This window comes from Branchiostoma floridae, chromosome 4, assembly GCF_000003815.2.
Source record: "Branchiostoma floridae strain S238N-H82 chromosome 4, Bfl_VNyyK, whole genome shotgun sequence".
NCBI lineage: Eukaryota > Metazoa > Chordata > Leptocardii > Amphioxiformes > Branchiostomatidae > Branchiostoma > Branchiostoma floridae.
The window spans coordinates 18,170,605-18,189,533 of NC_049982.1; the positions used below are offsets into that span (position 1 = coordinate 18,170,605).

Sequence of the window (18,929 nt, forward strand, 5' to 3'; positions counted from 1 at the left end):
GTATGTTCCTCTGCCCTTTCCATGTCCGCATGGTGCAGCTGTCCTACCAGGCGACATAAAGCACGGACGTCACCACCAGTGGGACTCCTGTAACTCGGGCAGGGCACCCCGTCGGATCTTTGTACACATGTCTCAAAGGGGATTGTTTTCCCATTCTGATGCCATTTCTACACACTGGTTTTGTTTGATAATTCAGACAATATTTCGCACATTTCGAATCAATTGGAGTGCATTCATGCATTGTGCAGTATTTTCACAGCGTGTCTAAAGCCACATGCGGGGCCATTGTGGTCCTCTCTGTCTGGGTTATTATAACCAAGAATGGTGTTACGCCCATAAGGTCCACGATGACGTTGCTCACTTGTACTTAGTGACAGGGAGTCCCGGAATGACGGTAGAGTCTCATCAGCAGTGGGTCGTCTTTGCCAGGCTTTAGAAATAGGAGCTGGGATAGTCATCTTTTCAGGGCTAAGAATAACTGTATTTAGACTAGAATTCGGAATAGCTGGAGCAAAGGAGCTAGCTGCTCATGAGAACGGCAGAGATACGTCAGGAAGACACGGAAGGATGTCACTGTTGATTTGGTGATCGACGGTCCTCTTCAATGGTCAACTATACACGTGACGAGCGTCAGTATTTTGATAGAAAGTCAGATCGATAAAAAATGATGAGCTCTTGTTTTGTCATTCAACAAGTTAAGATACTAGTAGTTAAGACTTGTCAACTGCCCACTTACGATTACGTTGAATTATATCATAACGTTACTTGCTTAGAAACATGTCACGTACACAACAGACATTTACAGCGCTATCTCTATATGGTCTGAAATGGAAGCCACATTGACCTCTGGTGACTTGGGCAATGGCGCCATGGCAACTCTTCAACTAGGGAGGTTACACGGTGTCAACCTCTTTGCTTCAAGTTCAACAGACCTGTGCCGCTGGCAGTCAGCACGCTTACATACCTCCGCTGGCGTATGATGTGCTGAGCGCCGACCCCCGTCGACCATCTGTGTCATTCCTCTCTTACATTCTTTGAAGCCAACAGATATGACTTAAAGAAATGAAAGGATTGAAGAAAATATTTCCCAATACCATACTGCTGTCGCCTGTCTGTTGACGAGGGATTCGCGGCTGGAGAACGTGTAGAAGCATCACACAACATCTGCTTGGCGAGGGCTGCAATCATTGCGCGTGCGCGAAGAAGCGCCTTTCGGAACTCGTGCCACGGTGATCGGAGTGCGGCAAATTGTTGATCTGTTGGTTTGAGGTTGAAGGATTCTGCCAAATCCACGTGTCTTGGCCTTGGATGATATGGAAGACGCCTTGGATCGATCACGATGTGTAATTTGTGTTGTTGTTTATGTCCTTGTCACATTGTTGAGGTCTTGGACCTCGCTCCGTTCTCCGTCGATCACTTTTTGCTCACGGTCTGCCATTTCAGGTTCTCGAGTTGTATCGTTTGCTGCGTCATTTCTGTGATCTTCCTTGATATAGAATAAAAGTCGACGTCTACGTCTGATCAGTGCATCAAACCAGTCAATTCAGGAAATTGTCTGGCGTTTTGTACAGCAGCCCGCGCTGCCCCCCTCCCACGATGCTGAAGTTTCATGTGGGTGAGGGCCAGTCCAGAGGAGGCTCGGCGCGGGGTTGGGAGATTGCTGGATTTGTTAGAGTGGGGGCGGACTAAGATGAGATGAAAATAAGTGCATGCATTCAGAGATGATTATAGGATGGTATTAACTCCTCAATAAACACTCCTCTTGACTTTCAGCCAAGTTGGGATTTTGCAATACCCAATAAGCTCTATCACAGAGTTCACTACGCATGTGCGGGCGACAGGAATCCTGGGTAATATGTCAAAGGTAAAGGCCCATCAGAAGAAAACCGTCATTTCCAGACCTTTTTTTTTTTATGTGTATGACAATGTCTGGAACGTAATGGCGCCTGCAAAATGGTGGAATGTTAACGTTCATGAGGCCTTCACATTTGACATATTTTACAGTACTGTATTCCTGTCGGCAGCACATGTGTAGGGCACTCTGTGGAAGAGCTTATGAAACAGGCCCCCTGCCAATCTCTGACCAAGAAGGGCCTTGCTCAAAATAGAAATCTTGTCTTTCCCCCTCATACAGAACAAACATGCACAACATCCATTAGACAGTTTTCATATTGACTATGCAACAGTCGCTTCCATGTTAAGCAAAATCAAGTGTCTGACACCACCTGTTTGTAGTGTGGTTAATGCAAATGAAAACTGTACAAGGAGATATTTATAACCATTATACAATATTCATTGAGCTATCTGTGTATTTTGTGAAACCAACATGTTGGTTAATGCCACGTGACCATCTGTCATGTGAAATCTGATTCAATTAACATAGCCAAATGTCACATCTGCTGAAGATTTTGACATAAGCAGATGGACTGGAGAGCATTTTTTTTTGTGTTCTTGTACTGTAGCCGCTGGTTGTTAATGGGTTATTTTCCTGAACACAATGGATTTAGGGACACCTGTTTGCATTGGAACTGAGAATATGGAGAACTATGTTACTGTGTTTTGTGTAGATCAAAGGATTACATGGGATTAAGTAAATGGCTCTGACATGTCTGAGAAATACATGCCTGGGATACTTCCATGAGATATAATACTACCAGCCTTGTCTTCCACTTTGATGCTCCAGTATGAATCTGATAAAAGCTATTGACAAGAAAATACAGGTGTGCACAGCTTGAAAATGCAGGTGTGCATGCAAGTGTGTGTGTGTGTGAGGGGGCAATGTACCAGCTGCATGTGTACCAGCATCTACAATGTCTTTTGCAAAACAAAAAAAATGCAATTTTTTAGGGGTGCACACAACATGCCAAAAAAAGTTATCCAACTATTTGTAGTAATCATATTACTTCTTACTTAGTGTAAAAGCTAACTTCTTAATGGTACACATTGTAGAAGTTGTCTTCTGGAATTACAACGTATAGTGATGTTTCTGTTGTTAGAATCCAAAGCAAAATCTAATAGAAACAACTACTATAACAGCACTTTTTAGAGACTACAGTTAAAAGTGTCATTTCTACATTGCAGATGTGGATGAGTGTATGGAGGGCACGCATGACTGCCATCCCAATGCCACCTGCAGTAATACACCAAAATCATTCCGCTGCCAATGTAGACAGGGATACGTGGGCAATGGTAGACATTGTGAAGGTGAGTACTACATGTGTATATATCATTAGTGTCCATACTACCTATGTTCGTCATGCCATACATGTATCATTTTGTGTATGTGGGATGTTTGATTTTTCAGTATCACTAGCCTCAGTCAGCCTTCATTTGTGCATTCCCTGTGAATTTCCATTGAGAAGACCTGCACTACATACTGACCTACATGTGTAGCTATTTAGGTACCTATCTTATCATAGGGGCAGTCAGATTCTCACTTTGCAGCGCATCAAGTCAAGTCTAATCAGGACTCCTATCTCGGGTTGTCAGGTATAATTTCTGGGTTATCACATAGGCTAGTTTATCTCTAAATACCAGTTGATCTTCTTGTAAACAGTATGTAATAACTGCAGACTATCTTATCAGTAGTGTTTCCATTTGATATCCCCCTATTGTAGCCGTAGGTCTGAACTGGATGACAATGTTGTACATGTACATTTATGTCATCCTTGTACTTAAAAAAACAGAAACATCTACCTTGTATATTTGGATCCAACAGTAGTTCTTATTGAAAGCAGCATTGAGAAAATTATCCCTTGTTTTCTTCTTCTTCTTCTTCTTCTTCTTCTTCTTCTTCAGAATAGTCTACTTGCATTGTAGGAGATCAAAAGTTGAGAACTTTTTTTTAATTTTTTTTATTCATTTTGGAGACAAATTATGATATAAATGCTAAGAGAGAAGGCAGGTATTAAGCTGTGGGGGTACATATGCCAGGGCGATAACACAACCTCCTTGATGTCGTGTATCAATGTTTGAGCAATACAATTGAATCCCCTCACTTGTAACTGCCTTTCCACCCTTGATCTCCTGTTGGAAATCAGATGTCCCCTAAACCAGTTATACATCAGTGGGAACAAAATCCTCTGTAATCCATGTGATCCAAACTACCCAGTGTAATGTTGCATGGCTCATGGTGAGAGGGAGTCCAGGTTAGCCGTTTGTTTGACCATTCCCCTCAAACTGCTTACACAGCAAGACACATTGCCACTCACTGATAGAAGATAATGTTTCAATTTTCTAAGACACTTTAAACTACTATCATATACTGAAGTACTTTAATTATAAGTCCAATGCATGTGTCATATCATAGGAAGATACCCTCTTAATCCCAATAAATCTGTGCTGCCTTAGTGTGGAAAATCCCATCAAGCTTATTACTACACAGTAGCAGAAGAATGAGTTATAAGTTAACTCTTCTATTCTTTGGCAAGAAGTGTGACAATATATAAAAAAATAGGTTGACCTGAGAGTTGGGGTACAGTATTTGAAAATGTTAAACTAAAAGACTTGGTAAAAACATTCTTTACTATTGAGTCTTGAAAAGGAGAGTGTCATGCAAGTGTTCTTTACCGTTTCAGGAGTCTGTTGCTATGAGAACATAGTGGTTTGTAATGCAAAAACTCCTATGGCCTCTTTTAATCTCTCTTTTATTTATCAGATCAGTATCGTTTCTCCCTTACAGTTCATCAGTTTGCAGATATTCCAGTAAATGACAGATAATTGTTCCATCCCCTCAGGTCTTGGCATGTACAAAATGTATGTTTACTTTACCAGGGGGCAAAAGCAATTACCTGTTGAATAGGTGTGGGAGTGCCTAAATGGAGGGTCAACTTAATGTGATATTTCATGTGTGACCCTTCCACTGACAATCTGATGACAGATGTGTACTGACATTTGACTGTAGACACTCTATAATTGTTTAATCGATCTTGTATTGGTAATACACAAAATGTGTACAGTTTGGTAAGATTGAATTTTTTCAGGATGGATATGTTACTTGGGAGTATAAAAATTGGGTTGCATACAATAAAAACTTCCTATTGACTTGTAAAGAGCTCAGGAACATACCATATGTTTAGTGACACCTTGACTTGTGTATTGTCTACATTGTGTATCATCTGTATCTGTCATGTCATGAATGGTTCCATTGTACAGTCTGCCCAGGTGCAGGACATGTCCCGACCTGTTGGCCATCTGATGCTGTTGCCAAATGTTTGATCAAGTCTCCGAGAACAAAGCATGTTTCGTGTCCAGTCACCCTAACATAATGCTTGTCATGTCCTCTGGCAGATACAATGATACCGGAGACAGGATGGAAGAGTTGATTTGTGATTCAACCTGACTACCATTAATATGCATTCTACATGCAGACATTCATAAATATATGCCTACAAGACTTCATAGCATGACTATTTAAAAGTCATTTTGAAAACCTTATAATGCACATTGACTTGCTGGTTAGAATATAAACAGCATTGTTGAAATTGACAAGGTGTAACATCGACTATCATAATTCCACCAGGTGTCATAATACCGCCACCTAAAAAACATAAGTATAGAGGTCTTCCCAAGATTGTCTTGAACACCGAATGTTAAATATCTTAAATGTAATACAATTCAGATATATAGTTTTGAAGACAACTTGAGAAGGCCTCTATAACAACGTTTTTTGAGGTGGCGGCATAATGGCACCTGGTGGAATTATGCGAATGTATGTTATTACCGGCACGTGAAAACAAAACATTATGATACTTGTGTATTGTTGATAATCACATATAATGAAGTTGATGAAGGTTAGACATCCCAGTGATTATATATGCCAAAAAACAGTTACTCAAGCAACTGGATATGATTTGGCCATTTCCAAATTATATCTAGTTGCTTGACTAACTACTTTTTGGCTATCACATTTGATAATTTTATTTTCCATAAAGGTTATGATTATTTTTTCTTAGATGTATAAGTGTAAAGAAAGCGAGTATGAAGCATTTATTGTACTGTCAAGATAAGTACCCTTGTAACTTAGACAGCAGGCATTTTTTAAAACCTTCTTGTTTAACCAAACCATCTGGTGTATATAATTATGGGTATTTTGTGGGTTGAGTTGTCAGATCTGTCGCCAGTCAGTCTCTCTGCACAATGTTACACGACAAGGATAATCAGGAAAATCATAGTGAACATTATTGGAGGTTTGCCACATTGTCGCTGCCTAATCACCTTCAAAAGGACCTGGCAGGGGGCTAATCACACGTTTGTCCCAGATATGTCCAAATAGTGGGTTTTGGTTAGGAAATGATCCAAAAGTGTGTTGTGGTATGGTCTGTACTCTGTAATTGTCGGATGAGTACAGAGTGTTGTAACAGTCTTGTAAGGAGCGCCTAGTGTGTGAAATTGGCAAGCGAATTGTTCTCAGACTGTTATAATAAATCAAAAATTCTAGAAACAGTCTAGATTTATTAAGCTAATCTGCAAAGAAACATCTTGTTGAATTTCACACGGAATAATTTCTTATAACTGTGGACCATCATGATATTTGTTTACAGCTTAATAGAATGTATTTCAATTTTGTTTCATTCATCAAATATGGAAACTATGACATGTCATAGAATACATGCTTGATGTTGGTCTCAGAATGTTTGATGGCATGATCCATCTTTTTTTATCTAATGCAATTGTTTTTGTCCCATGAATTGCTATGTATGCACAGTTTTGCCCAGAAAATTCTGTACAACTTTGTTCAACAGCTCCCCCTTTGACTATTATTGGTACTGCACAAAATTATTGCCCAAGGGATGCAAGAAAATGGGGTTGTTGATTTATACGAAATACCACAGACTGACAACAGATATGTTTGTCCAGTAGACAATTCATTGTTTTTGATAGTGGTACGTTGGAAAGTGAATCCGTTACATGTGGGAAAGAGTAAAGTACCACTATCCATGGACTAGCCCCTTACAGTCATGATTGCACAAAGTTGTGTGGCCCAAGGGCTATTGAAATGGACATGGGCATTACCCTAGATGTATGTGCTATCTGAAGCAGGAAGGCCATTAACTTACTGCAACAACTTTTTGGCATTATCTCTGGTACTTTTGAAATCCACAAGCATCAATTTAAGCTCTACGTCATGCAGTTCTGTACAATTGTATGCTGATATGTTTCAGATGAGGATGAGTGTGCAGTGAATAACGGGGGCTGTGTACACGAGTGCACCAACACACAAGGGAACTACCGCTGTGACTGCTACGATGGCTTCATGCTCCACGACGATGGACATAACTGTATCGGTCAGTAGGACATTTCATGACAAGATGTTCATCATGACATTGTGGTCTGTCATTAGGTCCAGTTTGCTACACAGAGTGCAGTGTCTGAGTTTTACTGTACCAATGGAGGGGCACAATGATAGTACTGATGAGTACTCTTCCTTTGCTTTTAAGTATGGTCATATGCTTTAGGACTTTAAATCTAAGCAGACTGTACTCATCAGTTCCCAGTTTCAGGACCACCACATCTTGATCATGTTAAAGAACCTGCAACACTTCTCAGAAAGAGTAGGGGTGCCCCTTAGTATATGGTGGCTCAGACCAATTAGTCCCTAATTAAATAATGTATTGATCAATTTTACCTCAGGTAATACCTCACAGTCAAACTAACTTCAATCTTTTTTTTTTAAGTCAGGGCATTCAGAGAGAAAAATATAAAGTTGTATGGATAAAGCTGTGCTAAGCCAAGATTGGTTGATGCTGGGTTCTTGAATCACAAAAGTGGGGGGAAAATCTGATAAGCCAAAAGTGAAATATTACATAGGCTCCCACACCCAAGATTGTCAGGCTTTTTTGTTCACTGCATATTGAGAGCTTTGCTTCCATTTGTGTAAAAACATGGCTGCCACTGGTTCATGCAAATAGAAGTAACAAATGTTGTTACAACTGGCAGGTAATTTGACACTAGAAGTACAATGTCTGCACATAACAGGGTTTTGTGGAGAACCCAAGCAGGCCTTTTAGCTAACTCAATAGTCACCAAAGGAAGGCAAATGAGTCCCAGGCTCCCTGCCTCCTATTTTCCACAGTCTGCTGTTGTCAACACCTTTCAGCCTACCCTTTCCTCGAGCTTAGTGTGGCCCCCAGGAGGACTGGAGGGGAGGGTTATATTGCTGGAGAGGTCCCAAATTCTCACAGTTGTATGTTGGCTGCTTGCCGTTTAGAGGCAGATGTCTTGTCAATCATACTAGATGTTATATAAGCACTTCTCAAGTATTCTTTTTCTCTAATCAATTCTTCTGTATGTAGACGTAATCAAGTGCAGCATTCCAGAATGAACAATGTCAAATTCCCTGCATTCTGGTGACGCAGGACAATACACATGTACAAGGTTTGTACGTCAGCCTTCACTTGCTGTATCGTCTCCGTCTTCAACGTCAAGACATTTCTCATCCAGAGCTTTTATGATAAATTATAGTACTTTATCTATGGGTTCTTTTCAGCTAGCTGTTTCCTACAAGCTATATGTCAGATTTTTCAATTGCCAGTGATAAACACTCAATACATTCATCAGTATATATGATATAATATGGGGAGATACCTGAATGTACTGTAGCACTAAAATTCATGATCTTATCAGTGTTAGCAAGGCCTCTTTTATGACATTGCCATTTCAAGGAATGGAAATAGCAAATCAAAAATGACCTTTACTTGATGACAAGAAACTATACTGGTTGTAAGTTCTGGTTACACATAAGGGAGGAGCTGTAAATATCAGTCTGACGCTTGCTAAGAAGTTCCATCACCACCTCTAATGCTGCTCTTTCCCAAGAATTCAGCATTTCCCTCAAGAAGTCTTTAATTGGCTGGAAAGTGAGGAGTGAGGAAGCCAAGATCTGGCATTCTTCCCTTCACCCAGGGCAACATCTTCACTAGGTGACACTTAGGGACCGTACGGCGTTTAGTGAGGGGGGAGGGCCGGTCGCCAGAGGGTCGGGTCAAAAAAATTTTGCATGGCCCTCCCCCCAGGTAAAATTTTTTTTGCTAGGCCCTCCCCCCAAGACAAAATATTTTTGCTTGGCCCTCCCCCCTCCTATCAACTTTGAAAAAAATATTCAAGACGCCAATAAAACACTGCGCTCCCGCATTTGGAAATGTGCTTTGCGTCATACTTTTTCATGATTTTCATCGAGAAGCAGATCTCTCACCCCTAGTAAAAAAAGGAAAACAGAATGGCTCAAAATATCTGCTAAATAGAGGGATAAATATCTGCTTTATAGAGGCATAAATATTTGCTTTATAGAAGCTATTTCATTGTTTTGATATTAAAACAACAGCTAAAAAACAGTTGTACCTGGATTTCTAGTAACGTTAGATTTGCGCCACGAAGCGGCGCGCGCCCCGCTCCCTAAATTTACGCTCGCGGGCCTGAGCGGCTTGACGGAAACTATTTTCAATTTACATATATTTTGGACTTTTTCTTGGTTCTGTGGTGGTAATAACTTACGGTAAATCAGGGGAAAAAATGAAAACCAAAACGACAGCACGATTCGACTTCCAAAACTGTAGTGGGGAGGGGGGCGCCGACGCGTGACGCTGATTTTCCCACGGCGGGGTAAGCCTCTCTCTAGCCGCCGGCGGGCGTGAGACCGCAGACTTGCAGGAGATCTTTTAGAAATGCCACGCTTTTTTTGCCACGATTTCCTGCATTGCTTTTTTATGGTAAAATTTGCTGGTTAGATGACATTTCTATTAAAAAAAAAAAAATACGAGGGTTTCAAGTTTTTGAGAACGACGTTCCGAACACCATGTTCGGCGCCAAAGGCACGAAGAATCGCAAGGTAGGTCCGGGAGAATTTTGAAATCTTGACCCTCTTAAAAGCTATTTCCTTCAGTTTTGAGGAGATATTTTGCTGACAAACAAAGCTAACTTTAATAGCATTTCAATTTAGAAATACAAAATTAAATCCCCCCCAAACACATTATCACGATGTCGGTCATCAAAGGCGCGAGGCCGGTCACGTCAAAAGGGATCCAGGGAAATTTGCAAATATTTACCCTCGAGCTCTGAAACGCCATTTCTTACATTTTGAGGGCAATAAGACAGGGGTAGATTTTGCTGGCAGACTAATCTAGAGTTTAATAACATTTCTGTGCGTGAAGAAGGTTTTCGAGGGCGTCATGCATAAGCCCCGCCCCCTCCCTTTCGCATTTTCACTGTATCCCGAGCGCCAACCTCGGGCGATCCCTTGCAGAGGTCCAGAAAAATTTTGAAATCTTGACCCTCTGAAACGCCGTTTCTTGGATTTTAAGGGACATATTTTGCTGGCAGACCAAGCTATTTTTTTTTGCTTGGCCCTCCCCCCAAGTAAAAAAAAATTTGCTAGGCCCTCCCCCTGGCAAAATATTTTTTTGCTTGGCCCTCCCCCCCCTGGCGACCGGCCCTCCCCCCTCGCTAAATGCCGTACGGTCCCTTAAACCTGTCATAAAGCAATTTTAAGTATTTGCAAAATTTGAGAGTTGTAGATATGATTAAATGCTGTATTTTTCAGCCAACTATAGCTACATCAAGTTTTTCTGCCAATGGCTTAATCTTTAAGCATGATGTATGTGCCACTTGTAGCTTAATGGCTACCAGTGGGTAGCCCTGGCCAATACATCTAGGTTTAAAACGTACAAGTATCAAAGGCCTGGGGTTTTAGTATGACAGCTTGTGGACAGCTTGTTAGTTTTACTAACCCCTTGGACATCCCTACTGAGATCATTAAGTTATTTTAACATAAGCAGTAATGCTAGATCTTGTCCTTGTTTTATGACACCACACTAATTCCACAGTAAGCTGCTTTGATGGTGGAGGTTGACCGGCCTTAATGCAGTATTAAGTGGCTCTATAAAACCAAGGCCAGCTTTATTACTGTGACCTTGTGCCATGTGAATTACACATTCCTGGTGCAAAGAGCCTTAAGTGTGACCTGATTCACTAAGGTGTGGAATTCACAGGTTCGATGTGAAATTTTAATTTGACTTAAGCTGAGGAGTGACATTGCCAAGCAGACTCAGTAGTGGCTAATAGCAGGATTAAGTCACCCTAAGGAAATTTAGACATGGAAAAAATCCACAACACAGCAGACATTTGGTGGCTTCCTCAAATTTAACTTATTAGGGTGAATTACTGTCATTGTGTCACACAAGTTAGTAGTTTTGTAGGAACTGATTGGACGTTGCTCTGTTCTCACATCCTCATTCAGTGGAGAGAACTACTGAAGGCTGTTATTATCATCTGGATGAAGTCAGGTCTGCACTCATCTTACAGCATTTGGTCGTAAAGGTGGTATGTCACTGCACTTAATTGAGGCACCGGTGCAGCACTGCAGGGTTCGTTCACTGTGGCACTGTTTTGTTATTTTTGCCGATTTTTTTTTATAATCTAAATATTGCATAATACGTAAAAGTATGTATTAGAAGACGACAATATGCACAGCACGTAAGAAAATTTGTTCTTCATATCTGAAATGTCATTGAATCATCTACAAACCCCGCAGTGCCACACCGGTGTCGCAAGTGCAGTGAGATACCACCTTAAATGTTATAACGTTATGTAGGTCAGTTCAGCGTTCTGGACACTGATACTCTTACAAATAGACTGCTACTTTGTTACTTGTAGGTTTTTCGTATGAAAATCCTTGTTTTGCCTGTAGAACAATGATACCTGTCAGTACCTATTTATTATTGGCACTTCTAGAAGTTATTCTAGAGAAAAACCAATCCGATTTATGACTCTAAGAATCAAGTGTTGTAACCAAGCTCCAGAAACAATTAAAAATCTATTTTCAACCTGTTTTAATTTATCGTTTAATGGGCATGAGGATGGAACTAGGTATGGTAAGGTAAGTAAGGATTTAACAAGACTCTGGTTTCTCAAAAAATAGCATGTGAACCCTTTAACTGGTCCCAGTCTAAACAGGGTCTCAGTGGATCATCTTCCCTGGCTCCCTTTCCTATGACCAGCAGTACCCACATACCCATGACAGCCTTTTTACATGCTTGGAATATCTCAGATGTTGCCTTCGATTAGAGGCTTAACTAAAAAGGTCCAGAATTGGGTGTTAATTTGTTTTCAGTGGTCTTTAACCGCCATTGTGTGCAGCCCTTTGCAGGTCTTGCTGCAGAGTAATTGATGAGGTGGAGAGTGAAATTATCAAGATAAACCTCAGTCTGAGCCCTTCAAGACACTTTGTTTACGGCGTTGGCAGGAGATGTTATTCCTAAAAGTAGTCTGGACTAACCAAGCTTTCCCTGCTTATTGAGAATCTTCTTCATGCTTTGAAGATGAACGGAAAGTAATGTACAGTAACTCCAGAATCTTACTTGGACAAATATACCGGATTCAGTGCAGTCTTTGATCACCATGTGTTTATTTGACTTAAAAGATTATCCAGTAAAAAGGTAGGTCAATTTCAGGAAGGAAAAAGTACTCGACTCAGATCAGGCCATGCCAATGTACTTTTATGGAAGTTGGATTTTTTTACAAGAAGAATGCTGGTTATTGTTGATGGTCAGGTGATTAATGATAGTCACTTTATCATATAGACAATGAAAATTCAATATAAGAACTAGAAACTAGTATTCTTATAACGCTAGTTCACCTTTATCCGTGGGGTGACCTTTATCCGTTGTCTTTTAAAACAGCACATTTAGGAGTATTAAATCTGTGGACAGTGGTTTCAAATATGCCATATTTTCAAAATGTTCCGATTTGAAACCACCATCCGTTGACTTCATATCCCTAAATACATTTTTTCTTACAAACAACGAATATAGGTTACCCTCGGATAAAGGATAACCAGCGTTATAGACATCAGACAAAGAATGCATTATTACTCATACTAAGCACTACGTGTATACTATACTTGTGACTTACTCCTGTCTCTGGTATAGGAACACTAGTCTAGTGAGTTAGACCAGATAAGCCTCATATGTCAGGTAACTATGTTCAGGCCTTGGGAAGTATTCTGAACATTTTAAGTGAAGTTTCAACATTTTTGAAGGAGAGAACACACTGAAGCTTTTTTCCTGGGAACATGTAATGTTGCCCAGTGGGAAATGTAGGTTATGTGTTTGTGATGAGAAACATTGCCTGATGAGAAAGCAAAATGTGCAAAGGCTGACCATTATTTTCTACTTGACACACTCAAAAAGTAGACACACATCAATTGACCTGCATTAATGAGTGAAATAGTTTTTTTTTGGTGGGGGCAAATTTGAGTCAAGTAAAAATGAAAAAAAAAATGACTTATCCACCCTGTTGCTTTACAAGTGCTTTATGTTGATATCTCCAAAAAAAATGCCTTATATTAATATAAAGCTGCATCATATTACACGGTGTTAAGGATGGTAAGACAAAGTTTGCACCAGCCCTGTACATTTTGTCCCCCCTTTCTTGTAATATTCTGTCTCCATCACTCTTTTCATTAAGTTACATTTAGCTTTTGCCTCTGCCCCATTTGAGCTAAATGTGAAATACTTAAGGTTAGGTGAATTAAAGCACAACACTCTTCTCAGGAGGCAGTCCTCTTCTCAGAACAGTTAATCTGAGAAATGCGTTCAGGTCTTGTTGACAGGGGATTGGGCTTCATCGATCATTTATATGTATGAGAGGCAGTTCACTTAGCCATTTAATCAAAAGCCGAGAACTGTGCTACAGTGAGAGCTTAACACTGTCACAACTGACTTATCACCATCCAGTTTTTGTCCCTTCTGGTGTAACTCAAAGTGTTTCCTACAATATCGTCAGCTTAAATGTTTGGCAAGAAGCAACACTGTTCAAAGCTATCAATATTCTGCTCACACACTCTAAGTTTTCTCCTGCAGTACCAGGCTCTTGACCTGTCCTACAGATAACATCCCAGCCAATCTGTCCTCACTTGTAGGGGAAATAAGCTCTGTCAGGGGCAGGAAAAATAAACATGCCATTATGCAGTGGTTTATTTTCACTTCAAGGAGAATTTGCCAACTTGACGTTTTGGAAACAGTAAGTAGAACAAGATGAGGGACGTGAGCTGGCACAAATCCAGTGTAGACAGGTCTGACGCTATGATGTGTACCCTTCATACATCAGGATGGCTGGTGTATGATGGGATGTCATTTGCTGTTGGCTTCCAACTGATGTCAAGGAAAATTATCTTAGGACAGTGTCATCCCCTGAAGGAAATTTTCAAACTGCCCCTCGGAATTTGTAGATGTGTATCAGAACGAGTGAGAGAATTGTATAAACAGTGGGAGGATAACAAAATGAATGATTCTCCTTCTGACACATGATTTCCTCCTGGTCACAAGTACATTGTACATTGCACTGTATTACTTAAACTTAGTTAAAGCCAGTTGAAGCCTAGATTTAATAGTATACAAGTATGTATGCTGTTGTCATAACATTAAAACTGGAAGTATGGTTAAGACCTAATTGTGAAATTTACTTGACTGTTAAGCCAATGATTGGGTAATTTGCATATCAAGGAAACTGATTTTTATTTGGGAGAAGTACGAACATGATTCATGTACTGGAGAAGTACAATGTTCTGTATATTGTTTCCCTTTTTTCCCTCTCAGATGTTGATGAATGTGCTGTAAACCGTGGTGGTTGTCAGCAGATCTGTCTGAACAACATGGGGAGTTATGAGTGCCGCTGTAGTGCAGACTTCGTCTTGAGTGACAACGGCCACACCTGCATCAGTAACAAAGGTAGTGGTGAGCACACATTCTGTGGTTTGGGTCCGGTTTAGATAAGTAAGCTAGATGGTTTTTGCTATGCAAGATTCATGCATTTATGTTTCTGAACCATGGTGGCTTATGATCTACGTTTGTCTGATTCAACAGAATTGCTACATTGTACATGTACATAAGAAAAATGCTGTCACAGTGATATGCAGATTATATCATCAAGATAGCATTTAGATGTAACTGTAGTGATGGTGAAAAGTGTAAATTTTTGTCAAGTTGATGTTTAAAAAAAGAATATTTCTCAAGCTGTTTAAGAGTTGATTCATCTGGAGTAAAACATGTATAAGGGGAAGATCTTGGAAGAAGAAACTTATTTACTTATGTACTTAAATATTTAAGCGAGGAAGTGGTAGTGCCATTTCCATGTGAGGAGGGTTCCAGGCCGGTGCTGTCAACAGGTGCTGATGTCAGTGTGTAACCTGACTCTGTGCAGTGAGAACATTCTTGGTAGGAGCTTCATCTGGTCGTTGACAAGGACTCTTCCAAACACAGCAAAGTTATATAAACCCTGCACTTTACCCTAGTAACCTTCTACCATGTGATATCAGTCAAGCCCATGTCAGGGATATACTGCCAGTTCCAAAATCACTTTGATATACCTCATTTTGATTTATGGTGACAAATATGAAAAGCTGTAGTGCAATATTTGTATATCAAGATGACACATTTAAAAAGCTGAGCAAAACATGATCAGTTAAATCCAATCATAGTTTTTCATACATTAGTTTCGATTTTGTGAGGCCCTACAGATAATATTGCACATGGAGGTACATGCCAGACTTGTTCCTACAAAAGAATGTTTGTTTCTCCATTAATGGAATAAGTCTTCTGAGTGCTTGTGACAATGAAGTCAGGATGTTGTGATGTCATTCCAGGGAACTGTAAGAAGCAGGAACATGGCTGTGCCCACATATGTCAGGAGACTAACAGGGGAACTATCTGCCAGTGCAGGCCTGGGTTTGAACTTGCTCCCAACAGGAAGGACTGTATAGGTACATTGTAAAATGTATTATGTATACACTGCACTGCAGTGACTGTTATAACTTATATACGGCTAGCATGAATACCAGAAAAATAAAATTAGCCTTCTACATGTATAATATGATGATGTTGTCACATGTTTCTACTATTCACATGATGTTGCTGACTATTCTGTAGTAGGGAACATTCATTAGGCAGTTATTGTATTTATTGATGCTACACAGGAGTTCTTTCATAATCATAAGTCAATAACATTAAGCCATACCTTTAGTTTTGATTTAGTGTTACGTTTAGCATCTTTACTTAAGATTTGGTTATGTCATCACAAGTCTTCTTCCCTGCTGCAGTGACTTGTTCCCATGGTAACGGAGGCTGTCAGCACGAGTGCCAGGATACAGACAACGGGCCTGTCTGCACCTGTCATCTCAACTATCTCCTGGCCTCCGATGGCAAGACTTGTATAGGTGAGTCTGGTAAGACACCATTCTTTATCTTATTCTCAGCAGACATTTAAGAGTTTGTAAAATACTACACTGATGGGTTTACATTAGCATGTGTATGTCATGAATTATATTGTTCAATGTACATTACATTGGACAGTGATTTTTGCAGAAAAGGTCCATGTTGAAAATACCAACCTTTTGGCACATACATGTATCAACTTTTGATTCATGATCACCCCTTGAAGATTTCTGGTATTGAAACTTACATTTGTCCCAGGACCCTGTATAGGGGAGTTCAAAACCTGTAACCACTGTTGTTTAAAAGAGCCATCTAGTGGTGAGAACCAGTACTGTATGGGCTGAATTCTACTCGTATGCCAGCACTTCTTCATACATGGAACATTCCTGCTAATGTTTGAATGTCCAGAACATGCTGCAGACCAAATAGCTGGCAAAGAAAATGATCCTCAGAAAATAATGCATACCAGCATAAAGCACTGTCTTAGATAGGAATCCAACACCTCTGGTATGTCGCATGTGTCACCCTTCTCTGATCTCCATATACCTGATAAAGTGGTGTAAGCAGGTCCTTAGTAACTAGAGGAATTCCAGATATCATGTCTAAACAAATCATGGCAAGTCAGTCAAGTACCATATAAGTGCAGTCCGTTAGTGACCGGGGTATCGTACATGTTGAAAATATGGAAAAGACCGAGTGAGTTTCGTTCGAGTTTTGTGCGCTTAGTTCTCCTTTCCCCAGGCAGGGATGTATGTTGTGCATCCATCTGATGTCCTGCACGTGGTATGTGTGTTTAACTCTGTTGAGGATTGACACAGACAAGGCTTGAAAGGCAATATTGACACAGTGGCAGGCTGGCCCGCAGTGTTTGTTTCTCGGAGCTGTCCAACTGAGATGTAAGTCATTACAAATTCATTTTCCACCCGGGCGGAAAGGCAGCGGCACTTCAAAAGCCCCAGCCCAGGAGACGGAGTACATCCTCGGCAAACAGCGTGGTCACAACGGTGTGCTTCTCGTCCCGAATGGTGCAAGGCTTAAAATATTTCTACCTTAATACAGCGGGTTTTTGGTTACAAATTGGCAGGCGAGCCTGACAGTTTACGTAGGAGAGTGGGGCAGTGCTGGGCTGCTGCTGGTGCGTGCAGACCTGTGCCGGCAGCGGGCGGTGACGGCCGCCGTTTCCAGTGAACCTGACCTGCCCCCTGCAGACTCCCTGTACAATGCATCCTTTCTAGTCCCCGGGGGGTGCCCAGCTCAGCTGATTGGCAGTTGCACGTTGTCGATATGGGTTGAGCTTTACTCGTGTTGCACTGAGGCCTGAAGACATACTCTGCAGTGTTTGTGCTTCCTCCTAAGAACCCTTCAGGATTCAACAGGATTACCACTTCTCTTGTGATGGATACATTCAGAAGACTGGTGCTCCTGCCATGCCTTATCTGCTTGTGTTTTTCCTGGACCAAAGCTAAAGGTACGTTCATCTGACTTCGCTCTCCTATAAGCTTGCTGCCCATCTGGACTGCAGGATATGTGTATCCTTTTCTGTTTACTTCTCTTGTCCTGCTTGCAAATGTGTCTGCAAACATTAGGGATGTCTTCTAAACTTCTTTCTTTGCCTCTTCTGACATTTTGGGGTTAGTTATTTCCAGTTGATGGTATGAAAGTATGCCATGAAAAGTTTAGCGGTGTTCCCCAAGTATTAAAAGATTGGTTAGAGTAACCAGCATTCTGTACTGTGTGGTACCATTTAGAGATTGGCTTAATATGTTTATCTAAGGGATTAAAGCCCTGAGAAAACAGTTTAAACAGTACTTTGGACAACTTAAATGTGTTAAGAAAACTTCTTTCCCATCTGAAATTGCTGTGCTATCCAGTTGTTCAAAACCCTTTCTCCTTTTTGTCCTTTTTTTACTGTATACTATTTACTGTATATAGCTCACAGAAAGTTAGCCTTGTGAACTTTTGGTCATTTTGATTCTCAAACAAAAATGGCAAGGTCTTTGCATCCCTTGAACAGCAAGCTTTCACAGTTTTTTGTAAAATATGTTTCATTTCCCAGTAATTTGCTAGCATAAAGTACTTACGTGCTAGACTGCTTTCCTGAACAGAAATATATGAACAAGGCTTCCTAATCATCTCTATTATCTTGTTAGTTCATTAAAATTTGAAGTCACCATACATTTGGAACAGTTGATTACACATGTGTTCAGAGGTCCCCAAATGACTCGTTCCCAATGAGGAATTCCACAAATAAAGATGCTACTTAAGACATCTATTTTAAGCATTGACCTTTTGATGACAGGGGAAGGCAATGAATTGCTTTCTTAGGCAAACTATGCCAGCACTCAGGAGTTCTTGATGAATAGAAAAGCTTCACAATGAAACCTTGAGAAAGGCTCGATTCTAGTAACCTTTGAATTCTTCATGCTAGGGAGAATATGTGAAACCCAACCCCAATAGGCAGTTTATCGATAGAGTAACATAGGACGACACTGAAACTGAAGTTGAATGAGTTTTTCCATGCAGTAGTATTGTTTCTGTGACCATGCAAAGACATGAATGGCTTATTTGAAGAAGAAATGAATGTAGGTTACACATGTCCTGTTTTGTATTTGTCCTGTCAACTCTCTACTATTGAATATTGAATTTTCACTAGAGATTTTGTTACAAGGGTAGGAAATAGACTATTGAACAACCCCATTTTTTGTCGCCAGCGAAACGGGTACC

At 40.5% G+C, this 18,929-nt stretch overlaps 1 protein-coding gene across 16 annotated transcripts in view; it reads left to right on the plus strand.

Annotated features, from left to right (window-relative positions):
- The window catches only part of LOC118412958 (signal peptide, CUB and EGF-like domain-containing protein 1), a 61,624-nt gene that overhangs the window by 18,779 nt on the left and 23,916 nt on the right, over positions 1–18,929 (plus strand). For 9 of the 16 annotated variants that reach the window (XM_035816037.1, XM_035816035.1, XM_035816036.1 and 6 more), the window contains 5 exons: positions 3,082–3,204; positions 7,164–7,286; positions 14,592–14,729; positions 15,638–15,754; positions 16,091–16,216. In XM_035816037.1, the coding sequence (XP_035671930.1) occupies positions 3,082–3,204; positions 7,164–7,286; positions 14,592–14,729; positions 15,638–15,754; positions 16,091–16,216 (627 nt within the window). Of the gene's footprint in view, positions 1–1,188; positions 1,344–1,581; positions 1,616–3,081; positions 3,205–7,163; positions 7,287–14,591; positions 14,730–15,637; positions 15,755–16,090; positions 16,217–18,929 lie in introns of those variants that run through there. The other 7 variants (XM_035816040.1, XM_035816051.1, XM_035816049.1 and 4 more) reach the window with 6 other exon arrangements.